This window comes from Phallusia mammillata, chromosome 1 (genome assembly GCF_965637545.1).
Source record: "Phallusia mammillata chromosome 1, kaPhaMamm4.hap1.1, whole genome shotgun sequence".
NCBI classification, from domain to species: Eukaryota; Metazoa; Chordata; class Ascidiacea; order Phlebobranchia; family Ascidiidae; genus Phallusia; species Phallusia mammillata.
The window spans coordinates 11,954,631-11,976,956 of NC_137252.1; the positions used below are offsets into that span (position 1 = coordinate 11,954,631).

The 22,326-nt window shown below is 35.5% G+C and overlaps 3 protein-coding genes across 3 annotated transcripts; 1 reads left to right on the forward strand and 2 right to left on the reverse strand.

Moving 5' to 3' along the window:
• Positions 1-2,175: 2,175 nt before the first annotated feature.
• LOC145233835 (kidney mitochondrial carrier protein 1-like) lies at positions 2,176-8,262 on the reverse strand. Its single transcript, XM_080098620.1, has 10 exons — positions 8,059-8,262; positions 7,703-7,806; positions 7,484-7,566; positions 7,080-7,168; positions 6,796-6,876; positions 6,483-6,604; positions 5,993-6,053; positions 4,605-4,670; positions 4,228-4,308; positions 2,176-2,372 (listed from the first exon to the last, which is right to left on the reverse strand). The coding sequence occupies exons 1-10, from the start codon at positions 8,188-8,190 to the stop codon at positions 2,337-2,339; spliced, it is 855 nt and encodes a 284-aa protein (XP_079954746.1). The 5' UTR covers positions 8,191-8,262; the 3' UTR covers positions 2,176-2,336.
• On the reverse strand, positions 8,240-10,438 carry LOC145233826 (gastric triacylglycerol lipase-like). The gene has a single exon (XM_080098611.1). It carries the CDS (start codon positions 10,034-10,036, stop codon positions 8,693-8,695), a length of 1,344 nt encoding a protein of 447 aa, XP_079954737.1. The 5' UTR covers positions 10,037-10,438; the 3' UTR covers positions 8,240-8,692.
• Positions 10,439-10,760: 322 nt separating this feature from the next.
• LOC145230935 (cation channel sperm-associated auxiliary subunit gamma-like) lies at positions 10,761-22,275 on the forward strand. The gene is made up of 23 exons (XM_080096315.1): positions 10,761-11,017; positions 11,209-11,283; positions 11,404-11,536; positions 12,300-12,429; positions 13,350-13,524; positions 13,624-13,716; positions 13,925-14,090; positions 14,958-15,140; positions 15,449-15,562; positions 16,188-16,601; positions 16,867-17,090; positions 17,398-17,633; positions 18,049-18,190; positions 18,556-18,658; positions 19,061-19,216; positions 19,959-20,124; positions 20,260-20,435; positions 20,963-21,093; positions 21,170-21,307; positions 21,370-21,451; positions 21,751-21,819; positions 21,881-21,973; positions 22,034-22,275. The coding sequence occupies exons 1-23, from the start codon at positions 10,808-10,810 to the stop codon at positions 22,045-22,047; spliced, it is 3,423 nt and encodes a 1,140-aa protein (XP_079952441.1). The 5' UTR covers positions 10,761-10,807; the 3' UTR covers positions 22,048-22,275.
• The last annotated feature ends 51 nt before the right edge of the window (positions 22,276-22,326 follow it).

The window sequence follows — 22,326 nt, forward strand, 5'->3', positions numbered from 1 at the left end:
CGTTTGGTAAAAAAAATACTTCAAACTTTTTGTTCAGTTACACACATGGTTATTAAATGTCTAAAGACCCATGAGGAAGATTTACTGGTAAACAAATGTGGCGGTTTAATGTATAGTAGGATGTCCTCTGCTTTATACGCAAATACGTTGGCAGTCACACGACGATGGTTTCCTACAAGCCAACTTAAAGGTATGGCAAAAACACACAGTTATTATTAATTTTTTACACATTTGCCACAACATGGTATTTTAATTTGCCAGTGTCTGTAAACCTATGTGAATTTTTCTAAATTTTTTAGACAACATAAGGTTGAATTAAGCTAAAGATTAAATTCTCGCAGAGTGGGAAGAGTTTTTACTGATTATTGCACAACATTATGATTGTAAACATAAAAGAATATGTTTTAAAGTTTGGTTCGATGCTTTTATATCAATTTGTTCTTCGGAATGTAGAAACAATCGTACCGTTTTTCACCGTATAACCAATCAACACTAGAAAGGTGGCTTTCTGATATACTTCCATTTTATATATTCTATACGATATTTACCAATTTACTATACACACCATTTGATCTAGCCTACATATATGATTGTTTTTGCAAGCAAAAACAGATGGGTCCCCACACGCGCGTTTGTGCGGATTTAACGTCCTGGTTATTTTTAGATTCTTAAGAAAAAACTTAACCAACTTTAGCAATAACCCAACTTTAAGTTTTGTCCGTATTCTTCTTTAAACCCAAAATTTTGTCCGTATTCTTTTTGCATCATTATTGTCATATAATTACAAAAAAAAAACAGTACATAAGAACGGGAAAAAAACTTTTAACTTAATCTCATGCTTTGACCTTGATATTGTCGTTCAAGGTCAGTTTTTAACACAATTTTCCACAACTGAAAATGTGCTTGATACTCAATAAAACGACATAGCATAGCTGCGCAAAAACAGCTGATTTCTAATCACCGAAACGACTGTCTCGTAAAACGCCTGTCCGGACGTCAAGCTGAGAAATCCCGCTGCATTCACCCGCCTTAATCGTAAACAAGTGAATTACTCCCTTGAGAGTTGAGACTTCTATCTGACTGAACGTGTACACATATTATGGGCTGTAAAAGTAACTATTTGGCCGATTAAGTACTGAACGAATAACCTACTGCAAACAATTGTTTAACATTTCAGCACATTAGGGCTTGTATTTTTGGCCTAAAACTTATTATTTGGGGGTTTAAGGGGTAAAATGGGTGAATCCAATAAAAAGTTACAGAATTCTTTAGAATACCTTACATTGCACCAACCAACAAACCATGAAACTCTCAGATTATGTACTTTAGTCAGTACAGCCGTTTTTAATTTTAATTTTTTTTGGGGGGGGGGGGGGGGGGGGGGGGGCTGTGGGTGAACCACTGGGTCGTTTGGGGTCAAACTTCAGGAGGATCAAATTTGGAGCAATAACTAACATCTGTGCAAATTTGAATAAATGTAAAGCACTCTTTCTTGACCAAACGCATTTAATAAACCAGCGTTAGACAGAAATGAATATTAAGGGGTGAAAATGGGTGAATCGAAAAAAAAGATACAAAATTCTCTGAAATATCTTATATTGCACCAAACAACACAGCATATCACTCAGAGATGATGTACTTTAGTCAGTACAGCCGTTTTTAAAAAAAATACGTTTTGGGGGCTTGCGGGTGAACCGCTGGGTCATTTGGGGTCAAACTTCAGGAGGATCAAATTTGGATTAATAACTAACATTTGTGTAAATTTCATTAAATTTGGAGCACTCTTTCTTGACCAAACGCGTTTAACAAACCAGCGTTAGACAGAAAAAAAAGTACGGACAAAAACAATATGTGTCCCCTTCATAGAAGGGGACCCATAATAAACAGTACGTGTGTAGGGAGTAGGGTCACACACGTTTTTACATAAAAAAATTGGGTTTGCAGGTCAAATAGTGCAGAAAGTAAATGGTTAAATAGACATATAATATACTAAAACGGCAACATGTAGGAAAGCTACCTTTCTAGTTATATCAGTCATTCGTAAGAACAACGAATATTGGACTGTAGGGGTTGGATAAACAAACGTCCCCTAGTGGAGTCAAGACTTTTGCGATCATTAATTTGAATACGTTGTTTGACAACAAATGTCTAAAGTTTTTTTTGGTAAAAAAACAGTTTTTTTCAAGACAGTTTTTTATTTTTGGTTGGTTTCTCAACAAAAAGCAAGACAGCAAACCATATGATAAAAAACAAATAACAGCAAATAGGCATGATGATGAAAGACAAATAGGAAATGGAGGTCATGGGGCGGTAGCTGGCAGTGCTGGTGTAAAAAATCATCTTTTTTCCACAAAGTCGGTAACCAGAAAAAACTGTAAATGAAGTGACGACGATATGGTTAAGGAAAACAAAACAGTTAAGACTTGTGCTCTTTCTTCCGGCGCCTGAAACTATCCGGCAGGGTTTCTTTCTGTGGTTTCTTTTCCTGTCGACCCCACCCTCTTTCCCTAACACGGGTGGTTAGTTTATAGGCCCCTCTCGACTGGGTCCACCAACGTCCCACCCCCAGTCGGGTTTACCCACAATGCGCCAACCTCACTTTCTCGTAAGACCCAGTCACTTAACGCCTTGTAATGACGTGTAGCTGCAGCGCGTTTTGGCTCTCATCCACCAATTGTGCCCGACACTTTTAAGCGCTCCATAACGTTTCGACGTTGCGCAGCTATTTCCGGCTTGGTGATTGTTTTAGTGCAATTGTGTCGCTATGTTGTCTTTCTCCAAGCGAAATACAAGCCGCGCTAAAGGTAAGTTCTAATCTAATAGTTTTCGGTGTGCGACCCCTCAGTGTGATTTGAAAATGGCGTGTCAAACGACTGCAACGTACGTTTTGTTTGTTTTGTTTTTATTTTTGTTGCTATGCTAGGGTGTTAAGAACCTTATTTCAACAAGGGTGTTGGCATTTTACGCCCCGTTTCTCTAAAGTAGCTGAAATTGTACACGGTGTGATTTTTATATTATCTCATGCTGGGGTCATAGGCATACTTTGCTTAAATATATGTTTACGGCATTAACTTTGCAAAAAGTAATTTGGGAATTTACATTGTATCTTAGCTGCGTATGCTGCTGTCACTTAGTATGGTGAAATCGTTATTCTGTGATCAATAGATGACGGGTCCAACTACAGGCCTTTTCTATTGCATTCCTTATCACCGAGCAACAGCAGAGTCCAAAGCGCTAAAGTTATTTGCAAAGCTGTCCTTAGATTACCACCATGACCGCTGTCAACGCTACAACGTCAGGATACAAGTGATAAGCCATCCGACGTAATAATGTACATTTGTCCTTATACGGCAAAACTACGGACGGCTGGTGAGTTTCCTATTTGGATAACGCCAAATGGCCCCCTTTGCTGATTAATAAAACGAATATCTTAACAATCTTAACAGAGGCTATGTGGTCTTTAATTTTTTAAATCGCCTTATTTGTGACCCTGGATCAAAATCGCCCCCTATTAGATAATTATTTTGTAAAAAAAGTTCTTGCCTCCCGAGCAAAGATGAGCAATTAAATTCACTCAGCAACTCAAAAGCTTTAGCTAACAGACTTTGGAGCGTTAATTGCAAGAAACTTTGTTACATCATAGACAAGATATAATACTGCGATTATGCGCAAACAATCGCCTTCTTTTGTCATTTGAGTAGGGAACAAAGGGGTATTATTCGGCAGGGGAGACGTTTATACATTCCATACAAAGTTACAACTAGAATTACCAAATTAAAAGTTACAGTTTGGGAAGCGCTTGTATAGGACGTGTGAAAGCGAAACACGTTTGTATGAAAGGTTGCTCCTTAGTACTCGAAAGCTATCAGCCGTTAGCATACATAATGTTATTCAAAGGCCCCCGTGGCAAATTAATTGCCAACCATGCTCTCGAGATCTCCAAGACACACGAACAATTATAATCGCAAGCAAAAACAATTATTTTAAATAGGCACATGTTTAAGCTGCTGCGCCCCTTGTGCTTTGGTGTTTGTTTGCGAGACGAATAAAATCTGGTTGTAAGGTTTAGTTAGGTTTAAGTCATATCGCTTACCCCACGCTCACGGTGTTTACATATATTTTAGCACAGTCGCCTCTCGGTCTACAAAATTGCCCTGATCTAAACCTTGAGTTGCAAAGTATGTATACATATGATACCTAAACATATGACACTTTACTAAAGGATACAACAAAGTGCCAAGGCACAGAACGAAAGAGGTTTGCCAAATATCCTTTGTAAAACGCACGAAATCCCTCAGCTTTGTAAGTCTGCAAAACAACACAAGACGGTGTAACCTACTGAAAAAAATCATGCTTATTCCATAAATAAGAAATTCAGTAAAAAACACTGATACACTAATCTAGAACAGTGATTCTGAACCGCGGCCCCCAGGGCCGCATGCGGCTCCCAAATACTTATTTTGGGATTCTCACCAGACCTCAGAAAACCACCAAACATCGCTATTTTAGCTTTCAAGGTATTAATCCTATCCTAGAGTCAAATCGTTTCATTGTTTTTTTTTTAGCTGCTGAAACGTAGACATAACAGTAGCTCACACGCTCACCTCATAAATACAATGCCACATGCTTGTGTATCTGACGTTGTGTAGTGATTGATTCATCATTCGTGACTAAAATCAAAATCAAGAGTCAGTTTGTAGGCGAAACACTTGCTAGAACATTAATGTTATTTACACCGAAGACTGCATGTCAAACAAAATTTAACTAAACAATCTCGTAGAAGAGAATGCGAGTTAAAATACACAGCGAAATACATCGTTATGCTTTTGACGTTATTTCTTATTTTGTTTATTACTTGACAAGTGTCATTGTGCAAGAAAAGTGAGTCATATTGTGTCGGGCCGGGTTCGGGCTTAAGTTTCTTCAAAAAAGGGCCTGATTCGGACCTGACTTCACACTCTGTATCAGCGATTTTTCTCAAAAAATTTAACTAGCTAAGTAGCTAGTTGCTGGACCTGACCTAATGCCCAACAGCCCCAAAACGCCATGTTTACTAGGATCATTGTCTGTTGTGTTTGTTGTCTTGGTCTTTACGGGGACATCTTTGTATACACTTGTCAATCAAACTAAACGGACATCTCAAAAACGATTCGGGTTCGGGATCGGGCCAGGTTCCGGCTCCAATTTCAGGTCCGTCGCAGACTAAGAAGCCGTGCTTTGAGAAATTCTGACATGATGGTAATGTATGTGAAGCAGGTGAATGAAAGTATTGCTATTTGTGAACACTCAGCTACCCATTAACTGCAAGTCTGCAAGCATACTTGTTACGGACCCTGGCATAAAATGGATTGCTGGAATTTACAGACTTCGCTGTGACAACAGTAATAAACGTTTATGGTTATGCGCTTTCGCACTTCCCATGGAAATGACGTCCGTCGATGTTTGATGTTTAATTACACAATGTCCCACAGAATGCCCGCGAACATTTTAGCTTAATACTAACGCAGGCTTGGTTGGGCAAAAAAGTAAAGCCCTAAAAGAAGAGTTATCGGCCCGAAACCATGTGCGATATCGGTACTCGACCGACAATTAACGGACTAAATACCGATACTGCGGCCATATGGATCAATTTTAGGTCGTTACAGTGCTTTAAAGACACTAAACATTGCTTTGGATAATTTTTGATTGTAATTGTGTTTTGTTAAACTTCGGCCCTGGCCAGAAATTGAACATAATTTTTAAAGCGAATAATGTAATATATATTAATTCAGTAAAGTATCGCGAATTGGATCAGATCGCAGTACTTTTTGTGTAAAATATAAGGTACTGGTACGGGATGAAAACAGATAACCGGCCAACCCTACTAAAAAGCGCCAAGGGGTGAAACATAAACATTCTACAGGCCGCTGAAAGCAAAGTTTTTTTATAAACCGGACTTAGGGAGTTTGTAACTTTTTATAATGCATAAAGAAAACTTGCTTTGAGTTCTTACCTTGGTGACATCAAAAGGATTAACAAAAACTGTTCCCAAAATTGAAGCAAAAGAAGATGATCTAAAACACAATGTAAAACAACATGAGTTGTTGCTATTATTATATATACATCATCTTTTGTTTTTGCGTGCAAGGGGCAAGACGTTATGGATGCTTGCGGTTTCTTGGGTGCAAAAACACTTTTACTAGAACAGTGGCTTTCTATAGATTTCCAGTTGACTTGCTAAAATGATTGTTTTTACAAGCAAAAACAAATGGGTCCCCACACACAAGTTTACGCGAACTGGTTACAGTATAAAAATGATGCGACTATTTTTTTAATTTTTAAGAATAAATTACTAAAACCCATCAACTCTCAAAAAACTTTGTTAATATTCTTTTTACATCATTATGTTATTATCTCAAATTTTTAAATAAATTTAAAAATTGGTAACTGCACACAGTTCAGATTTTTAACCAAGCTTTAAAATAGTGGTACTTGCGTATTACATTACGTATGAAGTGATGTACCAATCTCCAAAATTGTGCCGGAGAATTCTAGTTGATTCGTCATAGACTGAAAATGTTACACCAACCAACACTCCAGTTCTCCATATGTTAGGGCTGACACCCTATAAAAAAGTAAATTATGTTTTTTTTATTGTTTAACTCATTTTACGGCACATGTTGTTTGTAGGCACTAAACTTAAAACATTTATAGACACAAAACAATGCAAAACTTATTTGAAAGTACATTTTATGAACACCAGTACAGTACGTTATTAATTAATAACAATAAAGTTACAAAGATTCACAAACCCACTCTAAAACATCCCTTGAAACCATCCTGTATAAGCTGTTTAGAGGAGTTTGATAAAGTCATGCCTTGTGTTTGCATTCGCACCTAAATGCAAAGGGTGGTTTGATAAACATGTTTACAAACAAATTTTACATGCTTGAATGTGCTATGCTCATAAAGAGTGTGTCTCAAACTGCCAATGACACCAGCAATAAGCTGTCAAATTATCATGGACAAGTGTGCACAGGAGAATAAATAATACAAAATGTTCAAAAGAATCCTCTGAAACATGAGTTGATTCCACATACCTTTAATATGTCGACTGGATTACACATTGCAGCTGAAGAACTTCCAGAAATAAAAGCAAAAGCTAAGTTGGAAGAAAATGATTGCACACCTACATAAAAAAAATACCATTACAGTTCCTTGACCCAAAATGGTTCTCTGAGCAGGGTTTAACAGGGGTCAGGTTTTGATGTGTTGCCCAAGAGTTACTCATGGAGAAGTGGAACAATATTTTCCAGTCGCTGTAGTAGTAAACTCAGATGACCTTTTGCACAACAACAACAACAGGTAAAAGTAGTCACTAAGCTAAGAGGCAAGCACAATAAAACATTTTGCAAGTGGTGTGCTACGTATTAACGAAACTATACAGACCAGCTTGTAATGGTGTTTGTTTTGTTTTTATGGCAGTTGATGCAAATATTCTTACCATTGTATGAGCGGTTAAGATTTTTATATGTCCATCGCTTTAAACCACCATAAACAATTTGTCGAAAAACTGCTGGAGCACATCTGCATAAACAAAGGACAAAAAATAACATTTGTGAATTGTTTAAATGTAGCCCTTTAACCAGGACAATCTGACGAACAAAAATGATTTAGCATTCACTCAGAACAAAATGCAATGACTATTTAAACAACAACTTACCCTCTGTACAGTGCAGTAAAACCTTCGTGCTTGCATATTTTAACAATTGCATGCAAGGGGTTCCGATATTTCAGCTTGGTGTACCTGCTGTCAAACACTTGGCCCTGTAAAAAATCAACATCAGAAAATAAAGACCTGCTCCAAAATTAAATCTTGACAGTAGTGCTAATATATATGCAAGATCACCAAGGAACACTGCATGGATGTTGATATTTTGATAGTATTTTTTTTCTTTTTTGTGTTATAAAGAGAAGATAGTATAGCTGGGATGCACTAAGGCAATGCACCATTAAAGGTTTTATTTTTTTTTGTAATTTAGTTAATCAAAGCATTGCAAAAAACTTTTGACAGCTTACCTGAATTTGTAAACGAGTTTTAGCTAAATCAATTGGAAATGTGGTGAGTTCAGCAGCTACTGATGCAATTGCACCACTAACAAATGGTTGACCCTGTTTTGTTTCCGGGGGGCTCAAACAGGATGTTTCCATTAGAAGAGGACATTAGCATGACAATTTCATTTGTTATCATTTATCTAAATCTAAATGCAATAATCAACAAATAGTACAGTAGAAAGCAAAGTTCAACACCTTATGGGCACACAGTAAGTATATCAAACAACAGATTGAACAAAAACAAATGGTAAGTTACAAAGAGATTTTTAAAAGAATCTGACTGTTCTTTTTTAATTAAATCTAAAAACTTTTTTAATTAAATGTTTATAAATAGAGAAATGATACTTTGATTTATTGAACAATTTTTAATTAAACAGTCCAGATTTTCTCATTAGCAGATAATACTTCACACATTTACAAATATATCAAGCAATGTTAAAATCTCCACTTTGACACATTAAAAAGGCAATAATGGCAATGGAACTGAGTACAACACTTACAAAGACAGACAACAGCTTAAAATTGACAAAAAAAGTAAAAGAGCCATTAAAAGATTTGTACGGTGAAGAATTACAGACCACATCATTAATGAAAATACTTAGTGATTTCTTAAAATATGTAAAACTTTGCTGTATAAAACTGGGGGTGAATTTAGGGCATATATAAAATCAAGATGGGTGTAATCAGGTATAAAATCATATGCAGCTATTGATGAAAGAGAATTGACAAGTGTGTTACAGTCTGCAGGCACAACAAGGGTATCTTTTCCACCACAAAATACATAAGCTGGTATCTTAAACTTTTTGAAGTCATACAGGGGTGGGTGCGTCTGTCCATAGTGCCATAAGTTAAGGTACCAGTGTCCATAGTCAAAATACTTCATGTTACCATCCTTGGTGCCAGCCATTTGAGCCCAGTGGATCATATTTCGTGTTGAGGTACCAGCAGGATTGTGTGCAGAGTACACAGGAACCCTTGAAATGTTGGTATTCGTAAAGTCAGTGCCTCCAATAAGAAACAAGACATTTTCACAATACTTTTCCTCATGTGGACAGATTAATTTTGCAATAAAAACCAATAAACCGGTATGGGGAAGAAAATCGCCATCTCCAAACAGTCGATATAAAAAGTTTATGTCATTAGCAACATATTTCAAATATCGCAGAGGAGAAGTCATATGCCCAACTAAACCAGCAGGAGCAAGAGCAATAAAGGCTTCAATTTTGCTGGCAAAACTGTCACCTTGAGTCATTGCAGCTATCAAAAAGCATGTATTTCCCTGTGAGTGTCCAATGTAGTTCACCTTTTTATGTCCCGTTATGTTAGTTATGTAATAAACCATAGCTGGAATATCATATTTTCCCATTTCATCGAAGCTCCATTGCCAAAACTTGTACTCATCTGGTGACAAACTTACATGGTTTGTGGAATAGCGATTTCCGCGAACATTGCCAAGCCAAACATCATAACCCTTATTGTATAGGATGTAGGCCAGACTTTCATTTATAAGGTTCGTAAGAAAACAGTCTGATGAACTCAACAGTCCATGTACCAGCAAAACCGGCAAGCGATTTTTTGTTGGTTGAGGTATTCGCTGCATCCCCAAAATATATCCGTCTGTTGTCTGTGGATAGTGCTCCTGACAAGGTAATCCTTTGGATGTTATAAGTTGAGAAGCATTCATGTTAGCTTCAGGATCAACTGGGTCAAACTTAAACATGCTTAGAATTTCTGGTTCCAAAGAACTCTTTTGCAATATTTCATGATCATATCCTTTTCTCGGCATGATACTCCACTCTTTGGAAAATTCATCAATCATATTTTGGACATTTTTTACATAGCTTGTGTCTTCTTGCAATAAGATATAGCTGATCATAAATAAACAGGAACCTATCGCAAATGCTACAACACAAAATCTTAAGCCCAACCTATAGTCTTCCATCCTGATTTTCTTCACATTGGCAACTCAGCAATTTTTATTTTCTTCTCATTGGCAACTCAGCAAGAATTAACGCCTGTCCGGAAAACGCTTGGCAGAAACAACGGGTGACGCCTCTATTGAGGCAGTCTGGTACTCTTTGTATCGTTGTTATCCAGCTTGCAGACTATTGCAAAGTGGTGTCCCCTTTCTTCTTCTTGCAGTCATTCAAATACTTACGTCGCAAACACAATTTTGTTTCTTAAAGCCATAACCATCAGTAACAAACGACGTAACATCCCGAGTGATTAATCTGGTTCAGAGGTCAGCGCTCGACCTCGACCCGGCCGACTTTTTTCCAAGCATGGTGAACTCATGCCGGAGTTCACTTGACCTTTCACTGCGCCTATCAAACAAGCACCGTTTTGACCCGGAGTAAACCTGTTCCGCTTCACCAATTCGTAGTTTTAATTTGTACGAGTGTGCACTGAACACTGAGCAAAAGTTTAGGAAATTACTTTGTACTGATTTGTTAAAAAAAAACATCAACGCTTTTTGATACACTGCAAAGCACTTTTTTATGATTACAATATAAACAAACGAAGGGCAAAAACAAGCATAAATTGTTAATTTTAAAAAACAAACATTGGTTAGTTTTTGTTGTTTGATGTTAAAATGCTAACCAACGTTTATGCTCTCATGCATAACAAATTGTTTCGTAACAATTACACGAAACTCTTGTTTTCAAAATTATTGCAACTAATCAGCCGTAACGTGTTCGTTTGCGCGGGAATCATGTTTCCTTCTGGAACTATTTTGATTGTTCTCGGGGCGTTATTTGTCGATGCCTCATCCCACGCCCAGCAATACAGGTGGAACGTTGTTTTACTCAGGCAAGACGACGCACAAACAAATCCAATAGAGACACAAGATTTCGAGAAACTGAATCCATTAACTTTTCAAAATGAAGTCAAGGATTTTTTACCGTTTGTGGCGATGTCTGCGGTAAGGAAAATAGGGCATTCAAGATTCATTTAAAAAAAGTTTTTTAAGGTAATACTGCTAAAAGTTTAGTAACTTTAGCTAATGTCAATCTGATGTACTCAATTTCTGTAATGTTGTTGTGGTCTTTGTAGTGTTACATTTTCATTCTTTTGTGTGTAGCATTTAAGTTATAACTTTTGTTTTATTGTCAGGCAAAAACTCAAAAATCCAACTTTGTTTCCAGTCAGTATGTGCTGGAAGTTACTATTTTGAATGAAAATGACCAGGTAAGACAGCTTTGTTAACCATAAAATCAGCACAAAAAATATTTTAAGTTTGCTATCTGTATATTTTTCAAAATAAAACTTTTATCATCAACTTTGATCTGAATGGCAATTTTAATTTAGGTAGCTAGGACCGTTATGAGACACATGGTACTCAGTGGTTCACAACCGGTTTTTAGGATTTCTGATTTACCCAATAAGAATGAGATAGATGGAGGACAGGTGATATTACAACTGCATGGAGTTTTGTCATCAAGTAAGCGAATAATATATTCTATGATACTTACAATTTGGTGCAGTGATTCTCAAACTGTAATGTGATAAGCTGCAGACAGTGCACACTGTTTCGACCTATAAGGTCTCATCAGTGCAGCTGGTGACGAGAGATCGGCCGTATTGGCTAGTGTAGCCATTCAACGGCACTCCAGTTTGTTGGGAGCACAGAGTACAACCCCATGCATCACCTAGTCTGTGCGATGCCACAACTGGACCTTATAGGTCGAAACAGTGTGCACTGTCTGCAGCTTATCATTTATTGGCTCTATATGCTTTTACATTGTAATGTGATAGATTTCTAAATGGCAGCGGAATTCGCTATTTTAACTGTGGAAACATTGTCTGGTGTTTCATGACTTGTTAACAAAATACGATCTTGCATGATAATGTTTAAAACCTATTTTTTTCATATCTTTCTTGAAAAGAATTCTTGCCCACCACATCAAATTATTTATTAACATTAAAAAAACAACTTTTCTGTGGTCAGACTGCAAAGTAAATTTTGAGTTTGTTAACATGCTGCATGTTTAAATATAGTTATTGTAAACATTAAATACTTCATTTGAACCAAATCTCTGATTCACAATAAAACAAGCTTTTTGTTTTAATTTCTTTTTTGTCAACATTAAAATATACAATGCTCTCAGTGTTTTCTAATTTGATCTTATGTTCAGATTGCAATTTTAACAGGCATAAATTTATGTTGCAGTAGCTAACTGCCACTAATACTATTTGTGTAACAGCTGATGAAAATGAACTGGAGCTTTCAAGTGTAAAGTGGAGCTTTCCTTTACCAGTTAATGACTACACACATGGCATGACTTTGGAAATAAGTGAGAAAGACACTGGATCAGTTAAAGTGCAAGGTTTCAAGTGAGTTTTTGTGATTTTCTTGAAATAGTGTAAAGCAGAGTTGTCAAACTCAATCTGCTTTGAGCGCAAAAACAAACTTGTAAGTAAGTCGAGTGAAGTAAGTCATTATCGAAATATTTGTTGCAATGCAACATGACAACAAAATTATTGCATGATTAAAAAGTTAAATGGTTATTAATGCCATTAGCTACATTTAAAGACAATATTGTTATAAGTACCAAACAGATATATATACAGTGTAACAGAGTGAAAGAACCAACTGTGCACATACAACTTCTAAAAGTTATTTCATGGGCTGCACAAAAACTCTTGCAGGGCTGCATGTTTGACACCCCAGGTGTAAACTTTTTCATGGTAAACATTTAAACATCATTATATTTAAATCATACTTATACTTTCAAAACTGCCAATGTTTTGTTTGGTGGAGCATGCTTGGTGCATTGTGACAACACAATTATTCCCACACCCATGTTAGTTTTGTAGCTTTCCAAGGTTCCTTATGTAAACAGCGTTTTGTTCTTTGGTACTCTTTCGAACCCTAGTTTCGTCTGTTAGCAGGGCATAAATATGCAAATTTAATCCCTGGATCCGTTTGTGCAACTGCCCGGCCGAACACCGAGCATCAAAAACAGCGATGCTTAGTACATAGTATTGGGTTTCTAAATCGACTCAGCCTATCCCTAATAATAACTCATGAGTTGTAATAATAAATGAATGAATCGCAAAGACCAGTCTGTAGCAGGAAATACTTTGCTACATCTAGTTTAAGCTAAAAATGTTCCATATGAAAACTGATTTTGCTGCTGATATGATTATGATTTCGTTTTTTTCGGGTATACACTTGTTAAATTGTGCTGCTAAATTAGAATAAAAACTCTTTTGGTCTAAATGTTTATAAGACGTCTTTGACTTTTATACAGGAAGACTTTTTTCATTGTGAACCATAGACACTTTCAAACAGCATCACTACCAATCCTTTCTTCTGTGCCAAATTCTGTAACACCTGTCATTTACCAAACCCCTATTACTGTTGTGACTGCAAATGGATATCTTGTTTTTTCATCTACTGAATTTGAGCATTCAATTGTAAAAAAGGTTAGTAAATAAATCAAGCTCTTTTTATCATGATGACTGTTGTTGATTGCTCTGTTTTCTGACGGTGTTATTTTACCGATAACAATTGTTGTTTACAAGGTACCAGATGCTTTAGCAGGACAGGAGACGGACTGTCCGGATGCCATTGAGACGGCTTTTGATTTTTTTGATCAGATTTTACTTTCAACCAAGGTAAATAAAGCTGTTGCTGGTGTGTATAGATAGCAGGGTTGCTTAGTTGGCTTGTTATTTTGTTCTTGTTGGGGATAGATATTTAACTCTGGTGTTGAGAGTGCAGAGTGCCAACCGGTTGAGTACATTTGCAGATAATGTATGTTGATATGTGTCTGAAGCTTCTGTATGCATTCATATCCTTGAATTATTAGTGTAATTTTAACAGAAAGGAATCTTTTGGGTACTTGTGAGTGATCAACAGGTTAAAAGATTGCTTGGTGGGAGTGAAGGTATTTGTGCAAAACACATCAGTCTCTCACCCTTGTCAAGAACAGTGATCATTTCAACCAGCCAAAAATTGTATTTTTTGTTGATACCTACTACAAGAACAGGCAAGAAATCAAGGCTTTGTAAAGTTTCAGTTATTGTTACTGTCTTACCTGTGTGTAGTACAGGGGTCGGTAGTAAACATATACTGTTAGCATATAAACCCAAACGGGGTTTGAGACCAGATTATATATAATTGTTTTTTGTTACTATCCCTAACCACCAGTCCACAAAATTATCATTTCAGCAGTAAGTATATCATTTATTCGTAAAACTGTGTTCATGCAGTGTTTAGTACCACCCTAGCAAATTTGGATAAACACAAGTAGAAATTGTAAAAGGGCCATTTTCATAGCCACCTCAACCCACCTGAAATTTAGCCACTGTTAGGTCCATGTCCCTGCATGTATGTCAGGCAGTTGACCTTGTTTTACATAGCTATATATATATTTCAGTTTGAATAAGATGATGTGATGTTGTTTCATAGTGAGATTCACACATTGAGAAAAGGCAAGCAACTGCTTTAGGCTTATTTATTGATTGAAGTTAAATAGGGAAGACCAATATCGCTGATCACTATGAATTTTAAAGAGTTAGTCATACAATTTAAGTTTAATACAGAAGGTCAAAATTGCTGTGAATTTCTGACCATATACAACTTAAATCACAGTACGCCAGGCCCATATACAACTTAATGATGGTTTCAGAAGTGCACAGCTGTTCGAACCTAGCAGTTGTAAATACCATCAATTGATAATCAAAGGGAGGACAAAAAGTTTTGAAAAAATGCTGCAACTGTATCTAGTCATGAGAGAAATTTCTTTTTGCAATCAAGTTTTGTGAAAATAATGCTGATATAAGTTTATGCCACTTACTATGATCTGCAAACTTTGACAAACAATATGATCTAAATTGTTTGTTGTTTTTGTTAGCAGAAAATGATGTAGGATCAACTCTAAACCAACTTGTGGATATTGATGGGCAGACATTTCTAGATTACACCAACTATAATCCCAATCATGTATCTATATTGGCACACACATATTGTAGTGGTGCGCTGTATTTGGTTCTTCATCATTCACTTGCCAGCAAATTTGTGTTGTTGAAATACACAGGTAAACCCAATATTAGTGTGCAAAAAATTGATTTCCAGTATCTCATTCCAGGGGTTGAGACACCCAAAACAGTCACCTGCCACTTGAAGAAGTTGCATTTCGCAAATTGTATCATGAAAGTTAATCCATCACTTCTTTCAACACAAGAACTTGCATTTAAGTGTTTTGCATTGCACCTAATTGTAGACTAATTATACATTTAGTCAACAGTTATTTTGTTGTTGATATTTTGTTCATTCTTAAGTTTAAATTTTACTTTATCAATACTACAGTTTCCTTAAGTTGCTAATAATACTGTTGTCAAACAGGTGTAGATCAAATTGGCAAATGGAAATTTCTTCGAGAGTTTGAGGAAAGACTTCCAACAAATTTCACTTTGCACAACAGCATTGCTCTTTTTACACACAACCTAAACTACAATGGTGAGATATAGTTTAAAAGAAAATTAAAAAAACGTGTTGTTATTTACATAATGTTTGATGTTGATTTGCTACTGTGTCTATTGCTTGTTATTAACAGGTTATCCATATAATCAAGGTTGCCATACCATCCATATTTCTATGATTTGTCCTTATTTCAAAGGACATTGTCTATTTCTAAGAAATGTTATTGTTTTTTACCTGAGTCCTTATTTTGTCTCATTTTAAACAATTAAGCTTACAAGGAACAGACTTAGTGCAACAACAGTCAAATCCCTGCTTCAAGTAAAAGTAAACATATACCGAAGCTGTCACAGGATGCAGTATTTTTGACAAAGAAGGAGTTTCTGGAACAGACTGTTTCTGGCAAAAATATGGAATTTGATATGTCTTGGCTCATATAAATGCAAAGATTTGTTCAAAACTATTTATTTCGTTTCATATGAAATTGTAATTTTTAAGTTGTCTTATTTTGGGATGAATTGTGATGGCATCACTGCCTATAAATCTACTGTTAAACCAAACAAGTCAAGTTGGAATACTACCCAATATTCATTTAATATATTTACTTTATAGCAAGTGTAGTGTTTTTAATATCTTCTGTCTGATAATACTAAATATTTTTTAGGAGCTATGATTAATATCAAAGGTGTAAGTTGCAGCCATGCTCATGATGGGAATTTATATCTTTGGGGAAATTCCATGCTTGTATTTGACATTCGAAGTGGTGTAATTGGGGCAGTACCTCTATCTGATACATCACTCCTTCTCAACAATACATTTGTGCAGTTTGTAAGCCAACCACATGGTCACCATTTTGCCTTGATCACAAGTAATGGCGAAATTTGGCATGGAAAAGCTGTTGGATTCGGAACTTTTTCAAGACTGGTCAAAAATAATAATCATGTTCAAGATTTTCCATCTTTGGTATTAGGAAATGTGTTGGGATTATTTTATGATTGTTTTGATGAACTCTATCTTTTGTTCATAAATGGCTCAAGTGTCAAGCGATCTGTCATTGATTTCAATTATACTTCATCAGGTGAAGTAATTGTTTTACCAAAATTGGAGTACAAAATAGCATTTATATGCATGAGATATTTGGCTCTGCAAGAACATTTTTCTCAGGTTAATGTACAGATGCACAAAACATCCTTACGTAGCTGACACAGCTTTACAACAAATCAAAGGAGTTGAATTGTACAGAATGCAAACAATATATTTATATTTTGAAACACCAGATTGTGCTACGCATTTTTTACCTCAATTACCAAATGTTTTGTAACATTTTTAAACATATTTTTCAGGTCAAAATGAACCCATTTTGATGAAAGCAGAATGCAGTAATATATCATTGTTGTCCAGACATCAGAATTATGCATTTCATTTTCCCAGAGTCTGGCCTGCTTTGTCTAAATCAGCAAAATTGGACTATGCAAAGTTCACCTTAAGTGATGTACAAATCCCTGTTCACTCAAACAGTATGTTATTGGCTTACAGAGCTATTGTGCAAATGCTTGCCACACAAAGGGTAAGTTTTAGTTTTATTCATGTAAAACACATTGCCTACCTGTTTCCATGGGCAGGAAATATTTTTACACAAAGAATTTGGAGAGAATTTTGCACAGGTTATGTGTCACCTGTTTCAATTTCCCCCATAACTTGTTAGGCAACTAAATAATCATTTTATTGGTTTGTTATAATTAGCAAAAAGATTATACACATCAGGTTTGAGAAGAAACACTGTTATTGAACCAGTGCTTTTATTGCAGTTATAATTATGATTAAAGTGGTGATCAGTTCAAATATGTAGTTTTGAGTTAGCATTTTTAAAACAGAAATTTGGAAAGCATTTTTGGTGGAAGCAAGACAACACTGTGGAAGGATCTGGTTGGTATACTGATAATGTTGGTTACGAAAACTATCTTCGTTATATAGCTGCAAACAATCTTGCGGTGGGATTCTCATGGAAGTCCTATTTCTCTATGCATGATTATGTAATGGAACATCCATCTAATTTAAATGACTGCATCATTCCCAGAAAGCTGTACCTTGATAAAGATATGAAATTGATGTAAGACATTTAAATTAAATTTAAAAAAATATTTCCGCATGTTTTGTAGTATACTTAATGGTGAAAATAACGCTCCAAATAGACGTAAAAAGTGACATGCTTTATTGTTCAAACGTTTCGGCAAATGCTGATGCCATCATCAGTGATATGAAGGCCACATCAGTTGTAGTATACTGTTATAGATTATTTCTTTGAATTATAGTCGTTTAAGTTTTTTTTATGCTATTTTCTTCTTGAATAAAAAATTATTAATCTTCACTGACAATGATCTTTTTTTTCATCAATCAAAGACATTTTATTTTGTAGGACTAGACATTTTGTTGCATATTTAGCTTATTTCCTTATTGTAAGTGTGATACTTTAGGTCTGTGTGTATATTATTTTTAAGTTGATGTTTGCTAATTTTTTGTGTCAGAATAAACTTTTCCTTGTCTACTGCCACTGACAACACTTTATCACCATTGGAACAACAAGATCTCTTTGTTTCCATATCTAAGAATAGAATTGTTGACGTTAAGGTTGAAAGACATAGTGGCCCTTTTGAAACTATCTTTGAGGTAAATTACAACAGGGGGTCTACGTTTTATTTTAGGTATTTTCTTCCCATATTTATGTAACATATGTACAGGCAAACATGCCCAAATGCTAAAATATACATGTTTTTTTAGCAGCAAATTGTAATCAAAGCATGTTATTTAATTATTTTAAGCTTTATTGATTAACTTGCTTAAACTAGTTACCTGTTAATCCATTCAACTAAATTCAAGCATTTCAGAATTTAAGGTTTGAATCATATAGGAATGCATTTCAAAGAACCCTGCGGGTTTAAGCAAATTTTTTTTAATATAAATCCTAACTTTGAAATATTTGTGTGTCATAAATAATACTTGATACAAAGTAATATGTTTGTGGTATTGTTCAGGTAACTTTCAAAGGCTGTCAACTGCCTCAACATTCTTCAGGCACTAACTTGCAACCGGTTGGTGTTAAAATTCGACCTTGGCACTATTCTCCCAATGTGCATGGTAAGTAAAACGGCGATGCCATGGGTTTAGGTCATCTTGGCATTGATTCTAAAACTTTTCGGGCATGTAGCACACTAACACTCTTAATTTCTTTTCATGACACACTATGTGGGTTAACAACACAAAAGTTGTTTAAAGAAAGCTAATTTGCTACTCTGTTGTCGTGGGTGAGTTTGCTTTTTATAACAAAAAAAATACCTTTCAAACATTGTCATGCATGCCTGCATTTTGTCATTAAGTCCTAAAACACCAGAGAATACTTGCACTTTTAAAATAGGAACACAGTTTAAAATCACTGGTCTCCAGTGTTACAAATAATAATCTTTTTAATGCAACAAAATGTTTTTTATTAGACTTAAATCATATGCTTGTGTTGTGAGTGAAATTAGGCATTGTTTATAGACATTACCTTTATTGTGGAGGGAGGTTGCCCACCTGCATTGTCCCTTGGCTTTGATAAAAAACGCTCAATCCAGATATTGGCTGATCGAGGCAGGACTGATGATTTTGAATGTTTGTATGAAGTCAGTGATGGAGTGCCTTGTTTCACTACATCAGGTTACATCAGAATAGATTTTTATTAAAATTGTTAATTTTGGCTTTTGTGTTTTTAATTTGTGAAGCTAATGGTGAGATTAAATAGAGTATGTTTTAACTACAGTAAACTTCTGTTAATCCTGACCCATTTGGACCAAATAATTTGTCCGAATAGGTTGAAAATCCAGCTTAACTGAGGTTTGCTGTAATAATATATTATGGTTTTGGAACCAGTGTGCAATTATTTGTCTGTTTTGTTAAGTATGCAATAGTGATGGGACGATACCAGGTTTTGAAGCGAATACGAGTACCACATGTATATACCTATGATACCGAGTACTTAAGTGTAGTGTTGTACTTAGTTGTATATCACTGGCTAATTTATCTGCCATGCTCGGGGTACAGGTGTGCACACACATATGCCAAAAAATGTAATCTCCACATAATAGCGAAAAAGATAAACGTAAACTGGTGCAACTTTTTTCCAATTTTGTGCTGTCCGAAGCAAATATTGGCATAACGTTGACCGTATTCTTAGGGTGTAAATCGGCCTTCGGTACTTGCACATTGGTATCGAAAACTGAGACAAAATATTTCGATACCGAGTACGAGTATCGATACCACTGAAATCATTCGATACCGAGTACCGGGTACTTGTCCCATCACTAGTATGCAATTGTAAAACACTTTTCCTATATTGAGGCATTATTAAGGTTTAACAGACAACAGGGCTGGTGTATATAAATACCACTTTTTTATGTAGAGTTTGTGACTGCATTTTATATGTATGATCACATAACTGGCCTGAGAACACCATTTAAAGGCAATTTCACCCTAAAAATTGTTGGAGGTGGGGTTGGGTACCATGAAAATATCAGAAGTTATGCTGATGAAGAAATTAAGATGTACAACTATATGCCAGGAGACAGGTATTTTTTGGAAACAATTTATAGGTTTTAAAATATGTGTCACAGTTGCTATAGGGTTCAAAATAAATGTCACTTTTATTCAGATTGATGTGTACATGTTAAAACAATTTGAAGAAAAGCCTTTTTTGTGTGCAGTAAAAAACTGGAAAGCCTTATGTGGACAGTTCTGGACTTAACAACTACTGATTCAATGAGAGACAATGCAACTGGCCAATATATATTTGATGGCAACAATCCAGCAAGTATTGTGTTCGAGTGTCGCATTGATTCTCCATGTGGTAGCATTCCCTTTGGAGTATCAAACCCATCTGGTAATTGTGGTTTTCAAGAAAATATACTGATTTGGTACATATTTGTATCTGGTGTTTATGGTTTTCAAGAAAATATACTGATTTGGTACATATTTGTATCTGGTGTTTATGGTTTTCTTGAAAATATACTGATGGTACATATTTCTCTTTACTTTCTAACCCTGGTTTGTTTTCAAGCTTTAGCTAAGACAGAATGATTCAATTTTTGTGTACATGATTGACAGTCACAAATATGGACTTGAACTTGGCAATTTGTTCATGACTTGTATTCAGTTTACAAGTGATGGCCAGAGAAAATACAATATGGTTTAAGAGTTTTCATCACAAGCTATCTGCCCTTTTTAATCAGTTTTATACAGTTGTTTTGATCGACACATTTTTTTCGCAGCATTTAAAATGTGGCTACCTAAACTAAAGGTGTTATTCATTAAGCTCCGGATTTTAGTTGAGATAAATTCTTTTTGTCCTAAAAGTAGATTTGCGAGAGTCATTGCTATGAACAAAGCTGTTATTTTTTTGCTTTAAAGAGTTTTATTTGGTGATGGAAGTTTCAAACAAAGGTGTGGACAGTTCAACAAATTGTGACTTCACAACTACATTTGAGATTCACATTATTGGAATTGAACTAAACGCCAAATCGCATTTTACTATTATGCTGGTAAACAACTATTTTGAAAGCTGTGCAGTTAAAATTATTTATGTTAGTCATTAAACTTCCATTATCCATGTATTAGGTGACATTGGGAATTCTATTGACATGTATTGTTATTTATTATCAATCTACTGATGGACAAGGTATAATTTATGCAAGGAAGTTTTTGGGAAGATGGAAAATTACAAAACAAGAACAAATAGTCAAGCCTAAAATAAAGGTATTAAATGTTTTTTCTGTCGTAAGAAAGTCTGATTTATTTAGTTCAGTTGCTGTCCACAGGTTCATTTGGGTGACGATAGCAAGATTTCAATTGGGTCCTATCCTAGTCATATTATGGCTAAAAGAGGTTCTACAAGACACCGTAAGTACTGGCTTGGTGAATATTTTAGTGCAATTGTGCTGTTACGATTTGTTTCACTAGGTATTTGATGCATTCTCTGATTTTGAAACAATATTTTTTTGCAGGATGAGTGGTTGTGCACAGATTGTTCTTAAAAATTTAGCTACCAAAGTTGTTTGTAGCCCTTAAAGTTTGAGAAGTATCTCAATTAAATTTGATGCTTTTGATATATTTATATAGATCCAAATTTTGACATATTTACTTGAGATGTATATAACCAATGCATTTAAACTGATGAAAAAATATATTTCTGTTGGCAGAGTCACTATTAGCACCAGCACTAAATATCAATAGATCGACAAGGCGCAGAAGCATTGCGGCAGTGGAAAGTATGGGCTCTTGTTTGCAGTTTTGTTGCAATTAGGTCAAATTTTTTGATACCAATTGCAGATGTCAGAAGGATGTCAATGAATGTTCATGGAATGTCACAAATTGGTTTGCCTGATGCCAGGAGCGATGTGTCGAGTGATAAAACTAGTATAGGTAATTGAAAACTGTATGTGGCAGCCAAACCTCTTACCTAACTTGCATTTTGTTATCCAGGAAGTAAAAAGTGAACATGGGACAGCAACAAGTGAATGTTTCAGTTTAAATATTCAGATATACGACACAATGGTGTTGATTAGTATTTACTGGTTGCATGGTCTGTGTCCCATTATTGCACAGAAATGTGTCTTACTGAGCATTGGGCTGATTTGAGTTGTACACAGGTTACCTTATTCTTTCTGTAAACCAAAACAAGAAACAAACCAGGACACTCTGCAGGTACACCTACCACATTGAACATGGTCTTCATCTAGCATCGATTTGATATACTACATTTTCTGTTAGGTAGT